This window comes from Sander lucioperca, chromosome 11, assembly GCF_008315115.2.
Source record: "Sander lucioperca isolate FBNREF2018 chromosome 11, SLUC_FBN_1.2, whole genome shotgun sequence".
In the NCBI taxonomy this organism is placed as follows: Eukaryota; Metazoa; Chordata; class Actinopteri; order Perciformes; family Percidae; genus Sander; species Sander lucioperca.
In genome coordinates this window covers 33,061,870-33,084,924 of record NC_050183.1, presented here as the reverse complement: position 1 = coordinate 33,084,924, position 23,055 = coordinate 33,061,870, and the positions used below count along the sequence as shown (strand labels likewise).

Here is a 23,055-nt window from a genome sequence, read left to right as displayed (position 1 = left end):
CAAGTACGATGCATAGTGCTTCAACATTTTACAAAAATATAATGGAATTACAAAGTGTGAATACTAAGAATCTTAGTTTAATATGGCAAAGGGATTTAGAATGTGAAATAGGTAAGGAGAAATGGCATAATATAGTTTCCAAGGTTGGCTGGGCCACTAGGGATATTAGAAGCAAATGTACTCATTACAAAATCATACATAGATACTACTATACTCCTATGAAGCTTTTCAGAATGGGCTTAGTAGAAGACAAAAGGTGTTGGAAGTGTAAGGGAAAGAATGGTTTTTATATTTTTCACTTTTACATGCCTTTTGAGAATGTCTTGTGGTATTACCTTTCTGGAAAGAAGTATTAAGGAAACTGGGAGATTGGTTGGGACAAAGGTTACCGGAATCTCCACTGTTCTGTCTCCTGGGAGATAGCACACTTTTGCCACAAGGAGTCAACAAAGGTCAGCAAGCGCTAATAACCGCAGGCCTCATCACTGCAGCAAGGCTGATACTGAGGAACTGGAGAGCGCATACACGCCGGGGCTCACAGATTGGACTCAACTGATGACAGAGACTGCATCCTACGAATATTTGATTGCCAGGAAGAACAGTGTTAAAGGGAAGTTCCATTTAGTATGGGACTATTTCTTTTCATATATTAAGGGCTTGATACATTAAGCATGTGTTGAAACACATCGCAGTTGATATAATCACAAACAATATAGTGGTACAGAGGGGTGTTGAGGGGTGTTGTCCTTTAAGTTTAGTTTCGACTGCCTTTTTGTGTTTTGTTTTTAGTTTTTTGTTTTGTTGTCATTTCTAAGTTGTTTGTATTATTTGTTGAAAAATAAATAAATACTTTAATGACAAAAAAAGACTGGCCACGTAGAAAGCAGAACTTGGAATCTAGGCCCGTCCTCCAAAAATGTCAAGAGGGCTTGAATATTAGAGGATGACATTTAGCGCAGTGTTGCACTGCACAAATTAGCCTTGCCCGGGTATCACCACTGGGTGATCCATTACCATGGACTCCGGCAGATTCTCTCTTTTTATCTATCTGTTTATCTCCTGCTGTCTCACTGTCTTTAAATGCTATCTCTTCAACAGCACTCCATAACTTTCTTTCCTAAATCATAGTTTTCTTAGTGTAATACGGGGAGATTCAAAGTATACTGACATAAACAGATTAAAGCAGAGAAAGGGGAGTAGAGGGAGATATGGCCTTTATTATACTGACACATTGTGTGTGCTGAGACGCATTAAGAGACAACGAGATATACACTGCCACAGAAATCCATATAACATTTATGGAAAGAAAAATACAGCAGCAGTTTTGTGACTGGAGAGTAAAGACTTAACTAAGAAGAACAGAGGCAAGATAGCTGCTGTAGCAGTTCAGGACGATGATGGTTATAATTTTGATAAAGATGTTAACCAAAACAGAAACAGATGAAGAGAACAAAAAACGGATGGTGTTGACAAAGATGCCAGTGATGATGATGTTATGATGAAGGTATCATAAGTGAACACTAGAAGTGTCACATTGTACTGTTACCTGCTGGAAGCGACCTCCTGTTGGAAAGTCCCTCCAAGGTGAAGCGTTTCCTAGCATAAGCAGCCGAGTGGCCTGATAGACTGGCAGAAGCCTCAACTGAGTGGGAAAGCAAGAAGGAACAGGGCTTAGTACAGCAGAGAAAGAAGAAGAGTAGGTCTTGAGAGTCTGAAAATGTTCTATATTGGTTCCAATATGATACATGAGTTTCAGTACCGATGAATTTGTATGTTTGGTAGTAGTTTTCATTTCACAAAATATGCCAAACTTACTCAATGCATTAGTGATAAATTAAGAACTTTAGTTGAATAAAATCCAGAGCTAGCCGATATGACAAACAATTTTATCACAACTATTTTTTCTTATCATTCAATATTGATATATAATATAAATTAAGTCACTATTTCTGTTGACCTTAATGATTCACTTATGGCACTCTCACATGCTAGTTCAGTAGACTCGGTGATTTGGGGCTGTTGGAAGTTGCAACATTGTTGCATTTTTCATTTGGTTTGTTAGTGTTCACACTGCACTTTGTGCACCAAACTTAAACACGTCACGCTGTTTGTCATTTGCCTATTGGACAAAATATCCGAGTGAAACTTGCTGACACTTCCTATTCTCAGAAATAACGGCGCAACACCAAATTTATGCAATCTTGGAATTTCTGGTTTTACTTTGATGTTTGTAATGTTTTTTAATTTAGAAGAAGACACATAATATGAGCAGCTGGCAGCGAGTCAAGGAGAAGGTGGGCCCTAATGAGAGAGAAATTCAATTTAATTTTATTTATGTTTCAAATCTTAACAGAATTTATCTTAGAACAATTTTATAGATACAGTAGGTCTAGACCACACTCTAATTTACAGAGAGCCAACAATTCCCCCCAAGAGCAAGTATTTGGTGTGACAGTGGCAAGGAAAACCTTCCTTTAAACAGGTAAAAACCTCAGGCAGAACCAGGCTCTTGGTAGGCGGCCATAGGCGGACACAGAGACACAGAAATATGATTCATAATAATTATAGCAGTCGGTATAATGAACAGTGGCAATTATAGTAAAAAGAATAATAAACAAGAGCACCGGGGAAATAGCCACAATTAGCCCCCAGGCAGCAACTACAGCCAGCAAACCCAGCCAGCACAAACTCCAGCGTCGAGTGCTAACGATGCTAACTGCACTAACAGAAAGTTTAATGATTCGTCAAAAACAGACCATTTTAGACCCCAGGTGCTTGCACCTGCATCTGGCCAAAATTAAGCTGCAACAGCAGCCATCCAGACGTCTCTGGTCCACCCCGGAGATGCCAACCTTGGCCCCACCAGCAAAGTAAGTTTCCCAGCGGCGAGGAGTAACGTTACAACAAACCCCTTTCCCCCGGGTGGTATAAAACATCCGAGGGGACACCAACATGTGAAATCTATTTCACATGAAATCTATCTATGGTTTTAGCTGCTGGCTAATGTTAGCTTGCCTGCTTACTAACCAGTCAGCTACCACTACAAATAGAATCAAGATGAAAGTATTTAAGTGGGAAAGACTACAGCTATTTGACTAGAATGACATGAATAAACATTACTAAATGTAACGTGAAAGAACCTTTGATAGATTAACTTGTCCATAAACAGATTTTAATCGGCAATGGTGGTTCAAAATAAAAGACAACAGCTCCTATGATCCCACACAACTTCAATACATCATCAAAAGTCTGTGTTTTCGATTAATGGTTTCGATTAAGAGACCCCTAGCGGCAGCAATTTACATAGCCTATTGTAGGTTTAAGTTAAAATCCCTCATTTTTGAATGTGTGTATTGGCACAATGCCTTCCATGTGTAATACATGTTTAACACTGGAAATATAATTTAGTAATGTTGCAGTTTGTTGAAGAAATGTTTCTGCCTCGCTTTTTGTTCCAGTGGATAGTTCTAACAGCTGGTGTTTGAAAGTGTGCACAAGCATTGTTTTTGCCAACAATTAATGTGTACGTTGTCAAACAGTATATTAAGGTTTAAAAATGTCTCAATAGCATTCTGGTTCTGGCGATGGAGTGAGCAGACGCACGTTTTTTCGCTCCCATATTCTTATAATTTTAAAACATATACACCCACGATTTTGTTACGCTCAGCTCATTTAGACATAAGGAGCTTTACTATGACACTGCCAGAGCTAAAATGACAGCAGTCGCAGCAAAAATCAGCCACAGCTAACCGAGCACTTTAGCTTGCATGATGAGGATGCTAGCAAGATGGCTATTAGCACCGTTAACACTCAACGTGCTAGTCAGGGAACTCGAGAAGCTACACAAAGGTGTAACAGGTGAACTTTCCGCCTCCCTGAATGCCGCATTGAAGTAGGTGGGGGTATAATTGTGTAGGGCCTTGTATGCCAGGAGCAGGACTTTAAAACGTATTATGTAGGCAACTGGAAGCCAGTGCAGTTGCATAAGCAATGGTGTTACATGACTAGTGGATTTGGAGCATGTTATAATCCTCGCTGCAGAATTCTGAATGAGTTGGAGCTGGTGGAATTAGGGATTCCAGACAAGATGGAATTACAGTAGTCAAGGCGGGATGTCACATATGCATTGACAAGGACTTCTGCACTCTGCTGGGTGAGCGTTGGGCGAAGCCGTGCAATGTTCCTTAGATGGAAAAAGGCACTTCAAGACATACTGTTTATGTGCGCACTAAATGAGAGTATATTATCCAGTATGACACCAAGGCTCTTGACCTGGTTGGAGCAAGGGATGGTGCTGCCATCTACAGAAAGGGTGAAAGGTTCCATCTTAGCAAGAGCTGATTTGGAGCCAACCACTAGTAGCTCAGTCTTACTGCTATTCACTGTCAGGTAGTTTTGTGTCATCCACAAGTTTATGTCATGGAGGCAGGCAGTAATTACAGCTGGCGGTAGAGTGGCAGTGAGTTTTGTAGATGAGTAGAGCTGGGTGTCGTCAGCATAAAATTGAACACTATGTTGCCTGAGGATAGTGCCAAGTGGGAGGAGGTAGATAATGAACAATAGAGGGCCCAACACAGACCCCTGGGGCACCCCTCTTGTCATAGCACTACTCTCAGACTTGCAACTCAGCATTTGTACGTACTGTGTCCTTCCAGAGAGATAGGAGGTGAACCACTGGTAAACACTGCCCCGCACTCCGATATTGGCTAAACGTTCCAGGAGAAGATGGTGAGAGATGGTATCAAAGGCTGCACTGAGATCAAGGAGAATCAGAATGGAAATAAGTCCATCATCAGGTGCACAGAGGGGGTCATTAGTAATCTTAATCATGGCCATTTCAGTACTGTGCATAGGACGAAATCCAGACTGGAATGGCTCGAAGAGATCATTGTCCTTCAGGTGATCCTGGAGTTGAGTTGCCACTATCTTCTCAAGAACTTTGGAGAGAAAAGGAAAGTTGGAAATAGGCCTGTAGTTGTTGAAGTTGTCAGAATCCAGTCCAGGTTTTTTCAGCTCTGGTCTGACAATAGCAGTTTTGTTATGGTTTGGATATTTCTGTTACCTGTTTGTACATTTCTGTTGCCTTGTTTGTAGATTTTTGTATGTATAGTTCTGTTGTGTATATTTCTGTTTAGTTATCTCCCTGTTTTTTTCTGTAGGTTTCTGTTCCCTGTCTGGTAAATGTATCCTGTGTTGTCTGTATATATTTTGCTGTGTATTTTTCTGTTCCTGGTTGTGCGTTCCCCGTTAGTTCTGTTTCCTGTTTTATTTTGATAGTCTGTTTTCTGTCTTGTCATGTCCAGCTTTACTTTGTGTTTTCCCGCCTTAGTTGATTGTCCTGCCCCGCCCTGATGTGTTTCACCTGTTGTCTCACCTGTTCCTGGTTTGCTCATCTCCTAGTTTATTTAGCCTCTGTGTTTCCCTTTGTGTCTTGTCAGATTGTTTTGTGTCCTTGTGCCGTCAGTTTGTGTGAGTTTGTGTGCTTCTCCGTGTCTGTTCTGGTCTGTTTCTACCCCTCCTGTATTTCCCTGGTTTTTGACTCCCTTGGCTTTTTTTTTTGGATGCCTTTTCTTGTTTTGGGATCGGTTTTTGCTTTGTTCATTTTTATGTTTTGACTAATAAATCAGACCTAACAAACCTTCTCCTGCCTGCCTGCCTGCCTCTCCCTGCGTTAATGACTCACCCACCAGCTCGCCCATTCTCCAGCCTGCTAACACCCTGGCTATTGGGGCATGGTTTGTCGCTCCGCCTGCCTCTTCGTCGGCTTCTCAGAGTCAAGCCACCGCTCCACCTGGAGAGGAGCCAAGGCCCTGCATATCTTTGTTTGGACAGTTTTCTTTGTGGCTTGAGCGGACTGGGAGAGCCGAGGGAGCCAATCTCAAAGCTGCTAGTTGGAGCCCCAGTACACCTACTAGCAGCTCCTCGGATGCAGCCTGGTCAGCGTGCACCCCCGTCCGCCAACAGTCCTATGAAGGAACCTGCCTGGCTGTCTTCTCTGGGACCGGTGGAGGCCGTAGACCGGGAAAAGGACGCCAGGGCTCCCGTCGTCAGTTCCTGCTCCAACCGCTCAATGTCCCAGAGCGCCCCAGGCGGTCCAGTGTCCCTGGGCTCCCTGATGTCCCCGAGCTGCCCAGCATTCCCGAGCTGACGTGCAACCCTTCTGTTCCCGAGCTGATGTGCAACCCTTCTGTTCCCGGGCTGGCGTGCAGCTCTCCTGACCCTGGGCTGATGTGCAGCTCTCCTGACCCTGGGCTGATGTGCAGCTCTCCTGACCCTGGGCTGACGTGCAGCTTTCCTGGCCCCGAGCTGGCGTGCAGCTCTCCTGACCCTGGGCTGACGTGCAGCTCTCCTGATCCCGGGCTGACGTGCAGCTCCCCTAACCCCGGGCTGGCGTGCAGCTCTCCTGATCCTGGGCTAGCTAGCAGCCTCCCTAATCCCCGGCTAGCTAGCAGCCTCCCTAATCCCCGGCTAGCTAGCAGCCCCCCTGAATCCAGGCTAGTTAGCAGCCTCTCTGAGCCCCGGCTGGCTAGCAGCCTATCTGAGCCCCGGCTAGCTAGCAACCTCCCTGAGTCCCAGCTAGCTAGCTGCCCCCCTGAGTCCTAGCTAGCTAGCAGCCCCCCTGAGTCCCAGTTAGCTAGCAGCCCCCCTGAATCCCCCCTGTTGTCCTTGATCCCGGATCCCTGGCTGGCTAGCAGCCCTCCAGATCCCCGGCTGGCTAGCAGCCTTCCTGATCCCCGGCTGGCTAGCAGTCCTCCAGATCCCCAGCTGACTAGCAGCTTTCCTTATCCCTGGCTGGTGTCCAGCCCCCCTGAACTGGCTATAGCATCCTTCCTGTGCCCAGGCTAGCCAGCAGCCTCCCTGATCCCCCGCTGGCTAGCAGCCTCCCAGATTCCCCGCTAGCTAGCAGCCCCCCTGAATCTGGGCTAGCTAGCAGCCTTCCTAAGCCCCGGCTAGCCAGCAACCTCCCTGAGTCCCAGCTAGCTAGCTGCCCCCCTGAGTCCCGGCCAGCTAGCAGCCCACCTGAATACAGGCTAGCTAGCAGCCTCCCTGAGTCCCAGCTAGCTAGCAGCCCCCCTGAGTCCTAGCTAGCTAGCAGCCCCCCTGAGTCCCAGTTAGCTAGCAGCCCCCCTGAATCCCCCCTGTTGTCCTTGATCCCGGATCCCTGGCTGGCTAGCAGCCCTCCAGATCCCCGGCTGGCTAGCAGCCTTCCTGATCCCCGGCTGGCTAGCAGTCCTCCAGATCCCCAGCTAACTAGCAGCTTTCCTTATCCCTGGCTGGTGTCCAGCCCCCCTGAACTGGCTATAACCGCCCCTGAGACTTTGCCGGTCCCCGGCGCCCCTGAGACCGCCCCTGAGACTTTGCCGATCTCCGGCGCCCCTGGGACCGCCCCTGTGACTTTGCCGGTCCGCGGCGCCCCTGAGACCGCCCCTGAGACTTTGCCGGTCTCTGGCGCCCCTGGACCGCTCCTGAGACTTTTCCGGTCCCCGGCCCCCCTGAGACCGCCCTTGAGACCGCCCTTGAGACCGCCCTTGAGACCGCCCCAAGGACTTTGCCTGGGTTGGTCAGGCCGACTCCTGCCCCGCGTGCCCTGTCGGCAGTCAGGCCGACTCCTGCCCCTCGTGTCCTGTCGGTGGCCAACAGGACACAAGGTGTTTTTCCACACAGGATATTTTGTATCTAACCTCTGGTAGATTGCAGTGAGAGGTGAGGGGAGTGGTAATTGAAGTAAGGTATCTTGCGGCCCATTGGCTCCACCCCCGAGCCTTATGGACTTCTCTTCCAACAAGGAGAGGCTGGGATTAATTGAGTGATTAGGTTTTTGAGGGAAAAGGGAAGCAGGTTTTTGAACTGGGAACAAAGAGAACCAGAGGAGGAAGGAGAAGAAACTGAGTGAGACAGAGTGGTGGAAAGTAGTGAGAAGAACACTGAACTAAACTGTGTGACTAACTAGTGTGACCTGGACTGGCTGATTACCCCCCTGTGTACCGAACTGTTTTGGATGAGGACCCGTTTGTGGATTACCTGTGGATGTGGATAGAAGACGACGAGAATGGATTGTGGACAGTGAAGCAGTGAACGGTGAAGTAGTGTTGAAAATCACCTTCTACGCTGTAAATTATCCTTAATAAACTTCCCAACTGTGTTCAACTGTACTCCTGGTGCTGGCTTTTGTTATTGAACTGGTGACGTGGAAACCCACACCCCTGGGCTTGCCACATATGGTGGAGAATGTGGGCAAGCCGACCAGACTCAATAACTAACCGAGACACAGAGTACAATGGAAGCGCTGGTAAAACAGTTGGTGGAGTCGAACCTAGCGCAGCAAGCTATGCATCGAGAGTTGATGGAGGAACAACCAGACTGCTCTCCTACGAGCTGAACTCGGCCAGCTGACAGCCGCCCAGGCCGGAGGGGCTGCCGGCCCCGCTGTCTCACGTCCCAAACCGAGCCTGTTTATATTAAAACTGACTGAAAAAGATGATATTGAGGCTTACCTCCAAGCCTTTGAGAGAACAGCAGCTAGGGAGAAATGGCCCCATGATCAATGGGCCAGCCTGCTAGCTCCATTCCTGTCAGGCTCTGCACAGAGGACATATCAGGATCTGACTGCTGACCAGGCGACAAATTACGAGGTGCTGAAGAAATAAATCCTGTGCCGTTATGGATTTAATCTGATTAGCAGGGCACAAAGATTCCACGATTTGACGTATGATGCCACAGCATCCCCCTGGGCACAAATGCATGATCTGATTAGACTGGCCAAGAGCTGGCTGACGGCTGAACCACTGATGCTCACACCCATTGAGAAAGTGGTCATAGATAAATTCCTACGCGCTCTGCTGTTTGAAGCTAAAAAGTTAGCAAGCCAAGCTAACCCTCAGAGCGTAGATCAGCTAGTGGAACTAGTGGAAGGACATCAGGTAGCTTTGGAGGTTCTGCGCAGTGGACAAACACGGAAGACCGAACCCTCCCCTTGTCAGAATGAGAGAAAAAGGACAGAGGATCACGCTGGTAGTCTGGCTAACAATGGGGGAACACCCACAGCCAGCTCCCAGAGACGACGGCCTTTTCTGAATCTGGACAGCAGGAAGTGCTACGAGTGTGGCGAGCCCGGACACATCGCCAGTACTGTGCAAACCGCGATGTCCCGATGCCTACGGCCTCAGCCAGTGAGGTGGCCGTAGGACGTCCATGCAACTTGCTGATGACGTGCTGGGCTGCGGAGAGTGGCCCTTCCCCTGTCACCCCGGTAAGAGCCAACGGAAAGGACACCACGGCACTTTTGGACTCAGGGAGTATGGCGACCCTGATCAGACCTGAATTCGCCCAGTCCTCACCCCTGACCGCCACTGTGCCCATCATGTGCATACTCACCGAAGGGACAGAAGGGACAGAATACGGGGCCAGTGGGAGTCGTCCCGAATCTGCCCGTGCAGGTCCTCATTGGGAGGGATTGCCCTATGTTCCGCCCACTATGGGCCAGTATGTCTGGGGATGTAGAAAAACGAGGAAACCAGAAGAGAGGAAGCCGGATGGGTGGGACAGACTCCAGAAAGGCGAAGGCCCGGATGTGTGGGTTCCAGGAAGTGGACCCCCAGGTGTCAACAGGACCCCCCTCGGAGGGTGAATTGGGCGAAGCAAGTCAGGAGGAAGGGGAGGCGAGTCTGAACGGCATGTTTCCGATGGACCAGGAGGTGGAGCCAGAGCCTGCCTCTCTAGTGAGCCGATTCGGCACGGCCCAATTGGATGAACCCAACCTGGCCCATGCGCTCCAGCAGGTGACTGTGGTGGACGGAAAACCCATGGAGGAGGTAAGTCATATCAGTTAAAACCTGCCTTTGTTTATTTACAGTTGAATAGCAGCATTACTTTCCTGGAATAAACAAATCAAAGAAATATTTCTCTATTTTAATTATATGCATACAAATTCATAAATATTTTTGAATATTATATAAATATAATAAAGTAAACATAAAGACATAGAACCCAAAACAATTTGCCTGTATAGCCAACTACACCTTCACTTCAAAAGAGTTGGTAAGAAGTGTTGGAAATAGAAGCAGTCTAGTTTCTGCTTCACGTCCGCCCACATGTTGGCATCCAAGTACTTTCTCTCTAAGTGGAAGTCATTGTGAGACATCACAAAGATGTCACACCAATTTGCTCCTATAAGACCCATTTGTCCAAGCATTTGAAATTCATACTAGTGAGCCTTTTTTAATGATAAATTGCCATCCAGATCTTGTGTAAGGTAAGGACAATCTACACAAACATCTTTATCTGGGCATTTAATTTCCAAGAGGCCACAAGGGTGATCTTCAGATTGGTCAATCACTCTCTGAAAGTATAGGGGAAAAATTAATGTTAGTTGCTTACATTGACATATTTATTGTGTTGGGAGGTAGATTGAAATGTAACAGAGACTGGCATATGCCATGGTGTACTGTACTGCTTAAGCTCAGGAGTTCAAAAGTCCAATCAATCTAGAAAGATGTTGATGTCAATTGATTACGTTCCCTAATACTCATACAGCTTCTGTTCAGTTTATTTAAAGCACCCATATTATGCTCATTTTCAGGTTCATAATTGTATTTTAAGGTTGTACCAGAATAGGTTTACATGGTTTAATTTTCAAAAAACACCATATTTTTGTTGTACTGCACTGCTCTCTCTCACTGCTGCAGATCCTCTTTTCAGCTGGTCTCTCTACAGAGTGAGACCTCTTTTCTTCTGCTTCTTCTGTACTATCTTTGATTGCACTCGCACATGCGCAGTAGCTCAGATGTAGATCATGTCAGCTAGCTAGCTCCATAGACAGTAAAAGAAAGGCTGTTTCTACAACTTCGGTCAGTTACAAGGCAGGATTAACTGGGAGACTTCTAAATGAGGGTGCACATGTAAGTAGTTATGTTGTAGATTATGGTGAACTTGTATGTGTTGTAGCAGTGCTTTGCTATTGAGAACGAGGTAGCATGCTAGCGTTAGCATTAGCGTTAGCGTTAGCATGCTAACGCTAACACTAACGCTACGAGCTAATGGTTGCGGTTAGCCAGCTCATTTCGGCTTGTGACGTCACAAGCCGTGCCGATTTTGAACAGCTCACCCAGAGACTGAAGGCAGGACACATTCAGAAACTGGATCTCACTCTAAACAGCATGGATTGATTTTTTTCAAAGTTTGTATGTGTGTGGAAGCACCAGAGACACAAAAGAACACCCCAAATCCCAGAAAAAAGTGTTTTTTTCATAATATGGGCACTTTAAGATTCAGTTAAAAATCAAGACCTGCATGTGTTGCATCAGGTTTTCTACAGCAGAAAATATTAGGCAAGTACTGGATTGAGAAATCCTGCTCTAGCCTTTACTAGACGAAAAACCTCTGAACACTTTGACCAGCCTGGCTACCTGAACTGTGTAGGGTGGCTCGCTCTTCCTCATGGATGGAAATGCCCTAGCTTTCAATGTACAGCTGTCCTCTCTCCTGCTGACTTAAAATTAATAAAATTCCCTACTAACTGAAAATATACCAACAGCAAGACAAAAGACACAGCATGGCTCATTTTGTGCATGTGTTATATCACAGCCTTTCTCAAACTTTTTTTGTGCCAAGGCCCAGTAATGTTTGGCCCTCATCCTCTGTGCCCCACTTACGTAATGTTTTGGGAAAAGAGAGACTATTTGTTCATTTTATGAAACATTTAATGAATTATTTACAGTTACATTTAGAGATGCACAGAGGTTAGAGAAGCACAATAGTGGACCAAAGTTCCCCAGTATCTGCCCCCCTGGTGAGCTGGCACAAACATCTGGACCAGTCACAGCTGGCCTGGCAACCCAATGGCATAGGTTTTGTTTCCAGATTTTGTGAGGAAACATATAATTTTGAGCATTAAACAATGAATTTTTATACACCTATTTCTACCCTTTTCTACATCAATTTAAGCTGGAAACAATTGAAAATATAGAAAAATAAGGCCCTCAGGCATTCTGTATTACTTTCAACTATTCTCTTGTAGATCAGCTTTTTCTAATTTAACATTATCTCTGCTGAGTCAACACACATGTAGGCCTAATTTACTCTTCCCTCCTCTTTTGCGTCTTTTTTTTTGGGGTGGGGGGGGAGTAACCCCTTTAAATGTGCATGTGGCACTTATTCATGTGAATCATACATTAATTCATTTTAATTAATTTATAAACCCCTGGACTTCAATAGCTCAGATGTGTTTGGCAAGATTTCTGCTCATATTTACAACTTTGTGCACATTCAAAATATAACTCCTCCCATCTGTGTTCTCCGAGATTTGGAGAGGCCCATTTGGGTCTCCGGTCTCTGACAAAGTTTAGAGAAGTGGCTGTACGCTGCTCTTCATCGGAGGTAGAGCACGAATGCAACGCGTCACTGCCCACAGCAGAGCGAGTCCACTAGAATTAACAGAAGTTGCTACACTTACCAGCCGCACTGCTCACCTCTATTTTTACAGAGAGAGTGGACACAAAGCGACGGACGGGTCTGTATTTACTAAATACTCAAAGCATACATACCTGAAGCTGGGGAAATGCGGTGGGAAATGCGCCTGGGATGGCTTGTGAAGTAGCATCGCAAATGTGAGAACATTTCGAAAATCCCACAGGCAGGGAGCACTCTTGAACCCCCTCACCGTCTCTGAAAGCATAACTAGTCGATCACGAGTGGCTCAACAGGTAGATCTATAAATAAACTCATCTTTCAGGAATTTTACCGACCAGGTTGACACTTCAACGTGAGAAATCGGGGGTGTGGCGTGTGAGCGTGTGAAACCAATCAAATGCGTGAGAGTTGGCAGCCCTGGTGTGTGTGTGTGTGTGTGTGTGTGCGTGCGTGCATATTTTTCTCTACATTTATGTAGATTTTGTCAGACGACGTTGCAGTTATAAAATAATGATTTGATCAGTTGGCCTGTGCACATCTGTTAGCTGATATGCACTTTTGTTGTTTGCCAACTGGAGAGAGGGCGAAGAAGACATTTTCACTGCGGACAGAGGTCTCTCAAAAATACCTACAAATGCTGGTATGGACAGATGTCAATTTAATACAAAAAAAACTTTAAAACTGAAATTGCCTAATGTAGACGTCTCAGAGATGGTAAACTCTCAAATAACATGGACAATCACACAGCAACCATATATCTGCTTAAACTTAGGGTAAGCATTTCTAGTCTATGTAAGAACATAATTCACAGCCTTGTGAAAATACATGATTTTTGCTATATAGTTAAAAGTATGATACCTAAAAAAGAAACCTAAAGACAAGACAAATGGAAGCATGTAGGGAGCTAAGTTATAGGGCTGAAAGTCATAGATGGAAAGGGAGTGATGGAGGGAATAGTTCTATTTCGTATAGGCTTCGCCCTCTAAGAGCTATTGGGTTAATCCCTTTGTGCATGCGCAGTCGTGATGATTTCTTTCGCGCCCTGTGCCCCGCACGGGCCTCTCTTATGTCCGCAGATGCTGTATATTACAGAGATCTGCTCCCATTTTTTCTTCAGCAACAAGCAGTTTGAAGACTTTGAAGAACAGCGGTGTCTGCCGTGTACCGACCACCGGCTAGCACCCCGCCAACCACCGGCAGTTCTGCGGTTGCTTACCGCCGGAGGAACTGAAGCGGCAGACGATGGCAGCCGAGCGGACAGTCGAGTAAGGTAAGGTTACCGCCTGCGGCGGCACCCAGACGGCTGGGAAGGGGACCTCTTTGGAGTCCGCTGACTCGATCCCCCGAAGATGGTTCCCTTGCCGGCTCTCCCTCCTCCCCGTTGGGAGGGCTGGAGCTCGTAGTGGCGGAGGACTACGAGTCCCGCTACGGCGACTGTCTCCGTCCCAGGAGAGGAGCACCAGCGCTAAGGTTCTTGTTCTTGACCTGTGTGAATGCCGAGTAACATTCCCCTAACCCGGGAAATGGACGGTGGTCCTGCCACAGCGGCAGAGCCTGGCCTCCATCCCGCTTCCGACGGCCCCTTTTTTCGGCCGACGGAAGCCCACAACGCCGTCTCCCCGAAACCAGGTCCATGCTCGCTTCACTGACCGCGCATACCAGTGTACCGCCTAGGTGGCCGTGGCACTGAACAATACCGTTTTTTGCTAGCATGACTGCTAACTCTACTGTCTTCGCCATGACCGCTAAGCTTGGCTGTTCCCCGCTGAGGCTGGGGCAGCCACGGGCTGTAGGTAGTGGAGGGGATGCGATAACACACCTCCTAGAGAGCGGCGCTTCGGCCACAACGGCGGCACCGATGTGTCGGCTCAAGGAGACGGTGACCCGGCTCCAGCTCCACCTATGGCGGCGCGGCCATGAGTCCCGGCGGGCAGCACCCCCCTCGCCGTTCCGCAAACGGTGGTGGGAGTGATGGTGACGGGGCACCGGGAACACGTGTCTCACTCCAGCTAGAGTTGGAATCATAACAGCATTTTTAAGGGCCACACAGTTCCCTTAAAAAGCCGGTTTTCCCTCTCAGTCAGTCCACCTTGTCCCCCCTGGGCATCTTGCGGCTGCTGGACCTCATGTTTCACCTCACACACACGCAGACAGACTCGCTGCCATGCCCACGGGCAGTATGCGGTCGGAGCCAGCCACACTCTGTCAGAATTTACAGGCTCACACACACCCACTCAGAGTGCTTGTTTATAGCCTACTCAGTTTTTTCTCCACCTCCAGCTGATTACTCGGAATGGTGAGTGTTGAGAGAATGCTTGCGAGAATCAAACTACTACCTTTTCGCAGTGGCGGGGGGGCACGATACTCACTGCTGTGTCAACAGCTGACACACAGGCATGCTCGTGCCGCTCTCTCAGTCACGCTCTAGCGCGGGAAGGCTCAGCGCTCTCTGTTGCTATGGCAACAAACAACACACGGCTATACACCTCAACTCGCCAGCCTTTCCCCAGCTCTTACCGGTATGGTAAAAACTATCATGGTATCTTGAGTTCAGATAACGGCTCTGACGCCTTGCACACATGTGGTGCTCTAGGCGGAGCCCGGTCACTCCCACACTGTGTAAACTGCGGGAGCGAGCGTCCACTTAGTATGTGCGTGCTACACAATCACCCCCAATTTCCACCGGCTGCGTCTACGTCTGCGGATCCGCTCTGGAATGGCGGCGGAGTCGATAGGTTTCCATTAAAGTCAATGTGTGTATTTTCACTGACTGCAGACGGATCGCTGAAGCTGTGCCGAAGCAGCTACGCAGCGCTTCTATTTTTGCCGGACGCCGGAGAGCTCCGCAGCAATTAAGCACAGGGCAGATAGTGCGGGACAGGAAGTCTAGCACAGAAGCAAAATAAAACATCCGGTTAATTTTCAAAATAAAATACACTGTGCTCACGGCGGATCATATTTCCCTGCACTACACCTTGAAAACACAGCACAGAGTTGTTTCTCCTCTACTCCTCTGGATGGAAACAAACTGTTGTTGGTTTTGTGGTTCTATTCTACATGAATTTGTGAGATCTCGTGGGTCCTCTTGACTACAGCTGTCAGTCATGGCCGCAGCTGTACCTCAACAAATCCGGACCTGGTGGGTATTGAAGGACGGCGGAGCACGGAGCCGACACGCAGCAGAGCCGATCCGCAGCCGTTCCGCAGTTGGTGGAATTTCGGGGTCACTCTTCCCCTGGCCGTCTAGCGGGACAGGGAGACCTCTGACTCGATGACTGCCCCGCCATGCATCCACAGCATAGCGGCGCGCTGTCTGTTGCTATGGCAACAGACAACACACGGATGTGCGCGCGCAGTGTGGGAGAGCTTGCCACCCAGGAATGCATGGCTGTCAAGCTTATCACAAAAAAGGCTATACGCACCAGTTTACCAGCCCTCCTCCTCCTTTTAGACGGTGTGTTGGAAACAGCCGTGTCATCTCAGGGGAGATAGCTGCTCTGACGTCAGAGCTGGCAGAGCTGGCAAAGGATGTGTCCCCTCCAAGAGAACGTCGGTTTCTGTTCCCATTACTTCTCATACCGGGAAAGACTGGCGGAATGAAACCCTTCTCGACCTGTCTCAATTCAATTATGAACATTATGTAGTGCCTGTTCCACATGCTGATGATCGGACACGTGTTGGAATGTGTGCGCCACCACGATTGGCTCACTTGCGTGAATCTGAGAGACGCGTATTTTCCGCGTTCTTCATATGTACGGAGACAGTGTTACAGCCGTTACGCAGAAAAGGGATCAAGTCCCCTTTTTTATTTGGACGATTCATAATAATTAATAAATTAATAATAATATGCAATTAATAAATAATCATTATGGCTCCTTCCCAGGAGAGGGCTGCGCTCCACACAATGGAGTTTGTGCAGCACTTACAGACACTGAGCTTTGCCATAAACTGGCAAAAGAGCTCGCTGGTCCCCTCACAGACAACCACTATGAGAGCCAAACTGTCAGCGCGAAGCACTAAGCTTTCTGTTGTCACGCATCACGCCTCACACGACAGTGTCGGCACGGTCTGTGATGAGCCTCCTAGGCATGATGTCTGCGAGTCTGGTTCCTCTGGGTCTCCTCCACATGGGAAGGATTAAGAGATGGTCCAGTCGAATGCACATAGACCCGATATGGCACTAGTGGCGTATGCTGACCATCCCTCCTTCTCTACAGTCGGACCTGGCATATTGGGGAAACCCCCGGACCCTGTCATCCAGGGTTTTTTCCCCTGGGGAGAGTGACCTCACACACATTATGGTGTACACAGACGTGTCTCTCGCCGGCTGGGGAGGCATGTGTGAATCAGAGATGGCAGGGGGGCCAACGCCTTTTCTCACCAACCATGGCCCAGGACTCTCCTATACGCTTTTCCCCTGGTCCCTCCGATTCCTCGCCTCCTGGCACGCATCCAGAAGGAGAGCCTATTGGGCATTATGGTGGCACCGGAATGCACAAGCGCATCCTGGTTCCCGACCCTGGTTCAACTACTGGCCGTGTCCCCATGGCAACTGCCGTGGCAAGGGGACGCACTGTCGCAGCTGAACGGTGCGATATTCCACCCCCCCAGTGATAAGCCAGCGGCTATTGGCCTGGCCGCTGAGCGAGAGCATCTGGAGAGGCTAGGCTTGCCCACTGCCGTTACGTGCACTATCCAGGGCACGAGAGCCCCCTCCACTATGGCGTGTTACGCGGGGCGGTGGGTCCATTTTTCCGGCGCTGGTGTGTGGAGAAAGGTGCAGAGCCCAAGTCGTGTCCTCTGCCCCTAGTGTTGACTACCTCCAAACACTGGTGGATAATGATTTGGCTCCGTCTACAGTCCGGCCACGAGGGCTATGGAGAGAGAGGTCAGTTTTTGCGCACCCCCTGGTAAAACGTTTTTTAAGGGGGTCAGACGACAGAAACATGCTGTGCGCTCTCTCACACCTCAATGGGTTTTAGCCCTGGTGCTGCGAGCTCTGGGAACCCTTCTTTTCGGGCCTCTGGCACAAGCCCCTCTCAGGATGCTGTCACTAAAAACAGCGCTCCTCCTTTGCCTTGACGTCGGCTAAGAGGGTGTGTGATTTATGTGCGCTCCATTAGAAGGGACGGGAACGCAGTCACTTTACAGCCAAATCCATCATTACACTGAAAGTTTTAACAACACCTTTGGGCGAGGGAGTTTTTTCCCTCCACCTCATAACAATGACGCGGAGGTCCGCACGTTATTCCAGTATGTTTTACGCTCAACAGACATCAGACGAACACAGCGGCTGTTCGTTCACTACAGAGAACGCACACAGGGTGCAGCTCTTTCGGAGCAGCGTCTGTCTCATTGACTGTATGAAGCTATCACCCAGGCCTATAGTGCACAAGGAGTGGAAACCCCCCCCAGAACATTCGGGCGCACTCCATGAGAGCGCTGCCAGCATCTGCAGCCTCCTCTTGTGTCGGCACAACAGCAGTGGCTTCCTGGGCGTCCCCGTCCCCACGTTCATCCGTTTTTTTATCTGCACGGTGCGTCTGAGTCCCCCATGACTCACGCAGTTTTACCCGCACTTGACGGCAGATGATGCGCTGTCAGGATTGGTTTTGCTGCTGTCTCCATCCTCCTGCACCTGAGTGGCTTAGAGGAATGAAGTTTTTTTTGCAGCTATTAATTGTGATGTTAATTTTTTGTCACCATAAAACATTTTCACAATCCACATGACATGGCCCTCACGATCAGTAGGCCTACTCATGATGATGACATTATTCTCATCAAAATAATGTGTGTTTTGATTCATTAAACCTTGTTCAGTGTGAATAGGAAGACGAATTAGTCTATGTTCTGCTTGTGGACCTTATGTCGACTACGTCAGCTTCGCCCTTAACCCAATAGCAATAGCTCTTAGAGGGCGAAGCCTATACAAAATAGAACGATAGTTACGTATTGTAACTCCGGATTCTATGAGTATAGGCACAGCCCTCTAAGATTCGGGCCACCTGCTTCACCAACATTGGCTGAAGAAAAATGCTGATGTTGGGAGCAGATCTCTGGTCGTGCCACTGTAATATACAGTATCTGCGGACGTAAGAGAGCCCGTGCGGGGCACAGGGCGCGAAAGAAATCTTCACGACTGCACATGCGTGAAGGGATTAACCCAATAGCAATAGCTCTTAGAGGGCTGTGCCTATACTATCTATCTATATCTCTCACCTCTCTTCTGCCTCATATTAGGGCTAGGGTTGGTTCTCCTGAAGCATGACTCTGGACTCGATGAATCGGATTGTCTCAGCGCCATCTTACGCACATTCCTGGGGTACAAGAGTAGAGTGACAGCTAAAATTAGTGGACGAAATGGCTGGAGCAGAATGATCCTTATATCCCCTGTGTAATATGGAATGTTCTCACAACAAGGTTTCAGATCCTGTGCAAAATCTGTATAATAGTAGATGTTCATTTTATGAACTCTTTATTTTAGCTTTTTTGTGCTGAAAAGAATCATCATGTCATTTTGTAGTTTGAAAATAAGTTGGTGGTTCACCTCATGGGGACCCCATATATGTTGAGCTGGCTGGCTTCTGTGAACACAAAGAGATATTACATTTTACTGTTCATTAATTGATAACATTGTTTCCTTAGTGCCTTTCACAGAGAACGGAGAGGTCCATATGATGGTAACAGAAATGATTTATGTGAGCATTTTCTGATCTGCTGTCTTATTAATTAAAGGTCTGCTGAAGTTTAAAGCCTCCCCCCAGAAATGCGTCAAACCAATCTCTGGGCTTCCAGAGCTTTGTTTTCCCGTACATATGAAACTCCAGAGACTAGCGCTAGCCCGCCAGGCTAAAGGTAAAGTGGAAGGCCTACCTGTTTCCACCAGAATGTGTGATTAATATTTTGTTTAACATGTTTTTTTTTGTGGTGCTATGAAAAAAAGAAAGAAACATCAGAACATGGAAGTTACCGGGGATACAGCTTTTTATATCAACCCATTTCTAAATAAAAGGCTTCATAAATGCAAAGTTAAGAAATCTGGCCAGCCACAGGATTCTGCTGTATGACAAGACATCTCTAGAGAAGAATCTAGTAAAATAACTGAAGTGAGGCGCAGCCTTGGCCAAATGCATAGCTCACATACTGTAAGTGAAATACCAAGCTATGTGAATTATTTCGCTTGTCACCTCCCATTCCAAGTAACCAATGAACCTGCCGCACAAATGCTGACTCAGCATGCAGCCATTTCACATGCCCTGAATATTGTATTCAGAAAAATGGATATATTTTTTCATAATGCACCTAGCAATGTTTTATTTATAAAGACTGGTCACATTGAGATGTGTGCAGTCTAAGAGGAGAACCTTGGCAGAGAGCAGCACTGTGATGTAAAACTGTGCACAGTTACAGACACAGGGTTGCATCAAACAAATCAACTCAGGGGTCATGAGATGATTAACATAATATGAAAGCAGAAAAAATATATTTATTTTTTATTCTTACTCTAATCTTTTCTTTTGCCATTAGAATTACTTAATAATTATAGTCCTCTCAAAGGCCTCTAAAAGTTAGCAAATAGACATTGCTTTGTTTAAGAGGTCACAAGCCAGAAAGGTTGGGAACCCCAAATGTAAGCAACATGTTTCTACAGCACTAATTCCATCAGTACAAAAACAGGCATGGCAAAGTTACCCCTCTGTTGCTCCTTTTTCTAACAGAAATGCGGTTTTTATTCACTAATTATTGCCGGTTGCTTCCAGTGTTTCCCACAGGTTGAGAATTTAATTACGGTGATGTGTGGCGCGGGATGTGACGGCGCTGTTTTGTAATAATGGGTTCAGTTATAAACTAGTCAAACAAAGGTGAAAACAGTGACTACATAACATTATGAGATAATTTAGAAATAAATAACTATTTACATATTAAACAAATTAGACTAAAAGATGATACAGATACAGATGAAAATATTGCGACACTATGTGGCATTTGACACAATTTCAGGGTAGTTATGAGGAAAATATGCGAAATGCCCTAACGTTGAATATCACAATAATGATATAACTTGTGATAAATAAACAGATATTAAAATGTAGTCTACTCAGTTCTGCATTTCTGCTGCTTTCAGCATTTTGCTAAAATACAACAAATTGCTTGTTAAATTTTAAACAAATGACAAAAAAGTGTAGCCATGATGTGCTTTATCAATTAAATCAGTTTTTTGTTTTTTCTTTGCCAAATGTTAACGGTCTCGTGACACTCAGACACTGCAAATCGTCACCAATGAAAAGGGAACTCCCTGCTAAGTTCAATGATACCTCACACACTGTCATACAGTTCATTAGCTGTGAAAGGGGGCGTGGCCAAAGCATAGGGGTCGGGGCAAACCTTTACCAATAAAAAAGGAAGTCTGTGCTGAGTTCAATGATACCTCACACATGGGTCTACATCAAACAGGTCATAAGTTATAAAAATGGGGCGTGGCTACAGCATAGGGGGCGGGTCAAACCATCACCAATCAAAAAGAAACTCTCTGCTGAGTTCAATGATACCTCACACAAGACTACCTTAAATGGGTCACCAGTTATGAAAGGGGACGTAGTTTAGGCATAGGGGGCGGGCCAAACCATCAAAAATTAAGAAGGAACTCTCTGCTGAGTTCAATGATACTTCACACAAGACTATACCTTACATGGGTCACCAGTTATGAAAGGGGGCGTTGCTTAAGCATAGTGGGGCGGGCCAAACCATTACCAATGAAGAAGGAACTCTCTGCTGAGTTCAATGACACCTCACACAAGACTCTACCTTAAACGATTCAAATGTTATGAAAGGGGACGTGGCCTGAGTAAGTGGGCGTGGTTAACGTATAGGGGGCGTCTCAGTATCACACGTAGACCACACAAGTTTCATGTAAATTGGATGATGTTTGTCATATAAGGCTGATTTCCTGTTGCCAGCAGATGGCGCTATGACCAAAGTCAATTTTGGCCTTTAAATGTCCTCAGGTCTGGACCCTTGTCAATCCTGAGAAATGTTGGCCAAATTGGACAATGTACACTAAAGTTACAACAATTTCTTAATTTAATTAGCCGACTGGCTAACACTGGCGCATTTACAGAAATGTTGATTAATGTGCATTGTCCTAATCAAATAAACTTACAACAATTTCATTTAATAACTTTTCATCGTTAAGGTCTTTAGATGACACACACCGAATTTGAAGTAGATCTGATGAAATCTCTAGGAGGAGTTCGTTAAAGTATAGCACCTTGACTTTTAGGCCTACTTCCTGTTGCCACTAGGGGGCGCTATGACTTTGAGTAAATATCGGCCTTTATATGTCCTCAGGGTTTGACTCTTATGAATCCTGAAAAGTTTCGAGCCAATTGGACAATGTACACTCAAGTTACACCCACTTCCTGTTTCGATGGTGAAACGCACAAAATGGCCGCCCCACCACGGCCATACCCTATGATTAAACGTTTTTCTTTTAATAACTTTTCATCTCTAAGGTCTTAAGATGGCACAGACCAAATTTGAAGTTGATCGGATGAAATCTCTAGGAGGAGTTTGTTAAAGTACGACGTGGAAATGGCCAAAATCGCACTAATTTCGAACTTTCAATTCAACATGCCGGACTTCCTGTTGGGTTTAGGGTATGGCTCCAATGAGCTTTCTTGTACGTCTTGAACATATGTGTACCAAGTTTCGTTAGTATACGTTAGACGTACTCCAGGGGCTGAATTGTTTTAACTTTGTAGGGGGCGCTAGCGAGCCATTATTGTGCGCCTATTCCCAAAACCCTTAAAATACGTACATTTTCATCAGACTTGATGCGACCGCTAATTTTGGTGAGTTTTTGAGTATGTTAAGCCCCTCAAAAAGGCAATTCATTTGCCGTAATAATAATAATTCCTTCAGTTCAATAAGGCCTTCACCGCTGTCGGTGCTCGGACCTAATAATAATTCCTTCAGTTTCAATACGGCCTTTGCCGCTGTCAAGATGAGACCTATGTTCACTCAAAATTTGGTATTGACTTCTAATTTTTTTCAGAATTCCGAAGCTCGTTAGGGGGCGCTATGGAGCCCCCTGGCCACGCTCGAGCACAATCACTACAGAACTTTGTAGTTTTTGCCAGGTCTGACATGTGTGCGTGAAATGTGAAATGTGAGTGATGTCGCAGAATAATAATCCTTACAAAAACAATAGGTTCCTTCGCACTTTCAGTGCAATGCATCGTTGGGGCCTTGCACTTTTGTGCTCGGGCCCTATTAATAATTTCTTCAATAGGGCCTTTGCCGCTGTCGGCGCTCGGTCCCTAATAATACACTTAACCAGTAGCGGAGTGGCAATCGGGAGAGTCACGACTTTTAAGGTTGTACCAGAATAGGTTTACATGGTTTAATTTTCAAAAAACATATTTTTGTTGTACTGCACCGCTCTCTCTCACTGCTGCAGATCCTCTTTTCACTCTGAGTTCAGGTCTCTGTTTCAGCTACAGAGTGAGACATCTCTTCTTCTGTACTATGTTTGTTTGTAGTCGCACATGTGCAGTAGCTAGGTAAGGATCATGTTAGCTAGCTGTTTCCATAGACAGTAAAAGAAAGGCTGTTTCTCCAACTTTGGTCAGTTATAAGGCAGGATTA

The 23,055-nt window shown here is 46.6% G+C and overlaps 1 protein-coding gene across 2 annotated transcripts in view; it reads right to left on the bottom strand.

Annotated features, from left to right (window-relative positions):
- mcf2l2 (MCF.2 cell line derived transforming sequence-like 2) overlaps positions 1 to 23,055 on the bottom strand; it is a 286,969-nt gene that overhangs the window by 40,721 nt on the left and 223,193 nt on the right. For both annotated transcript variants that reach the window (XM_036007118.1, XM_036007119.1), the window contains exons 26-28: positions 18,956 to 18,992; positions 18,628 to 18,725; positions 1,547 to 1,642 (exon numbers count right to left, since the gene is read on the bottom strand). In XM_036007118.1, coding sequence (XP_035863011.1) covers positions 1,547 to 1,642; positions 18,628 to 18,725; positions 18,956 to 18,992 — 231 coding nt within the window. The remainder of the gene's footprint in view (positions 1 to 1,546; positions 1,643 to 18,627; positions 18,726 to 18,955; positions 18,993 to 23,055) is intronic.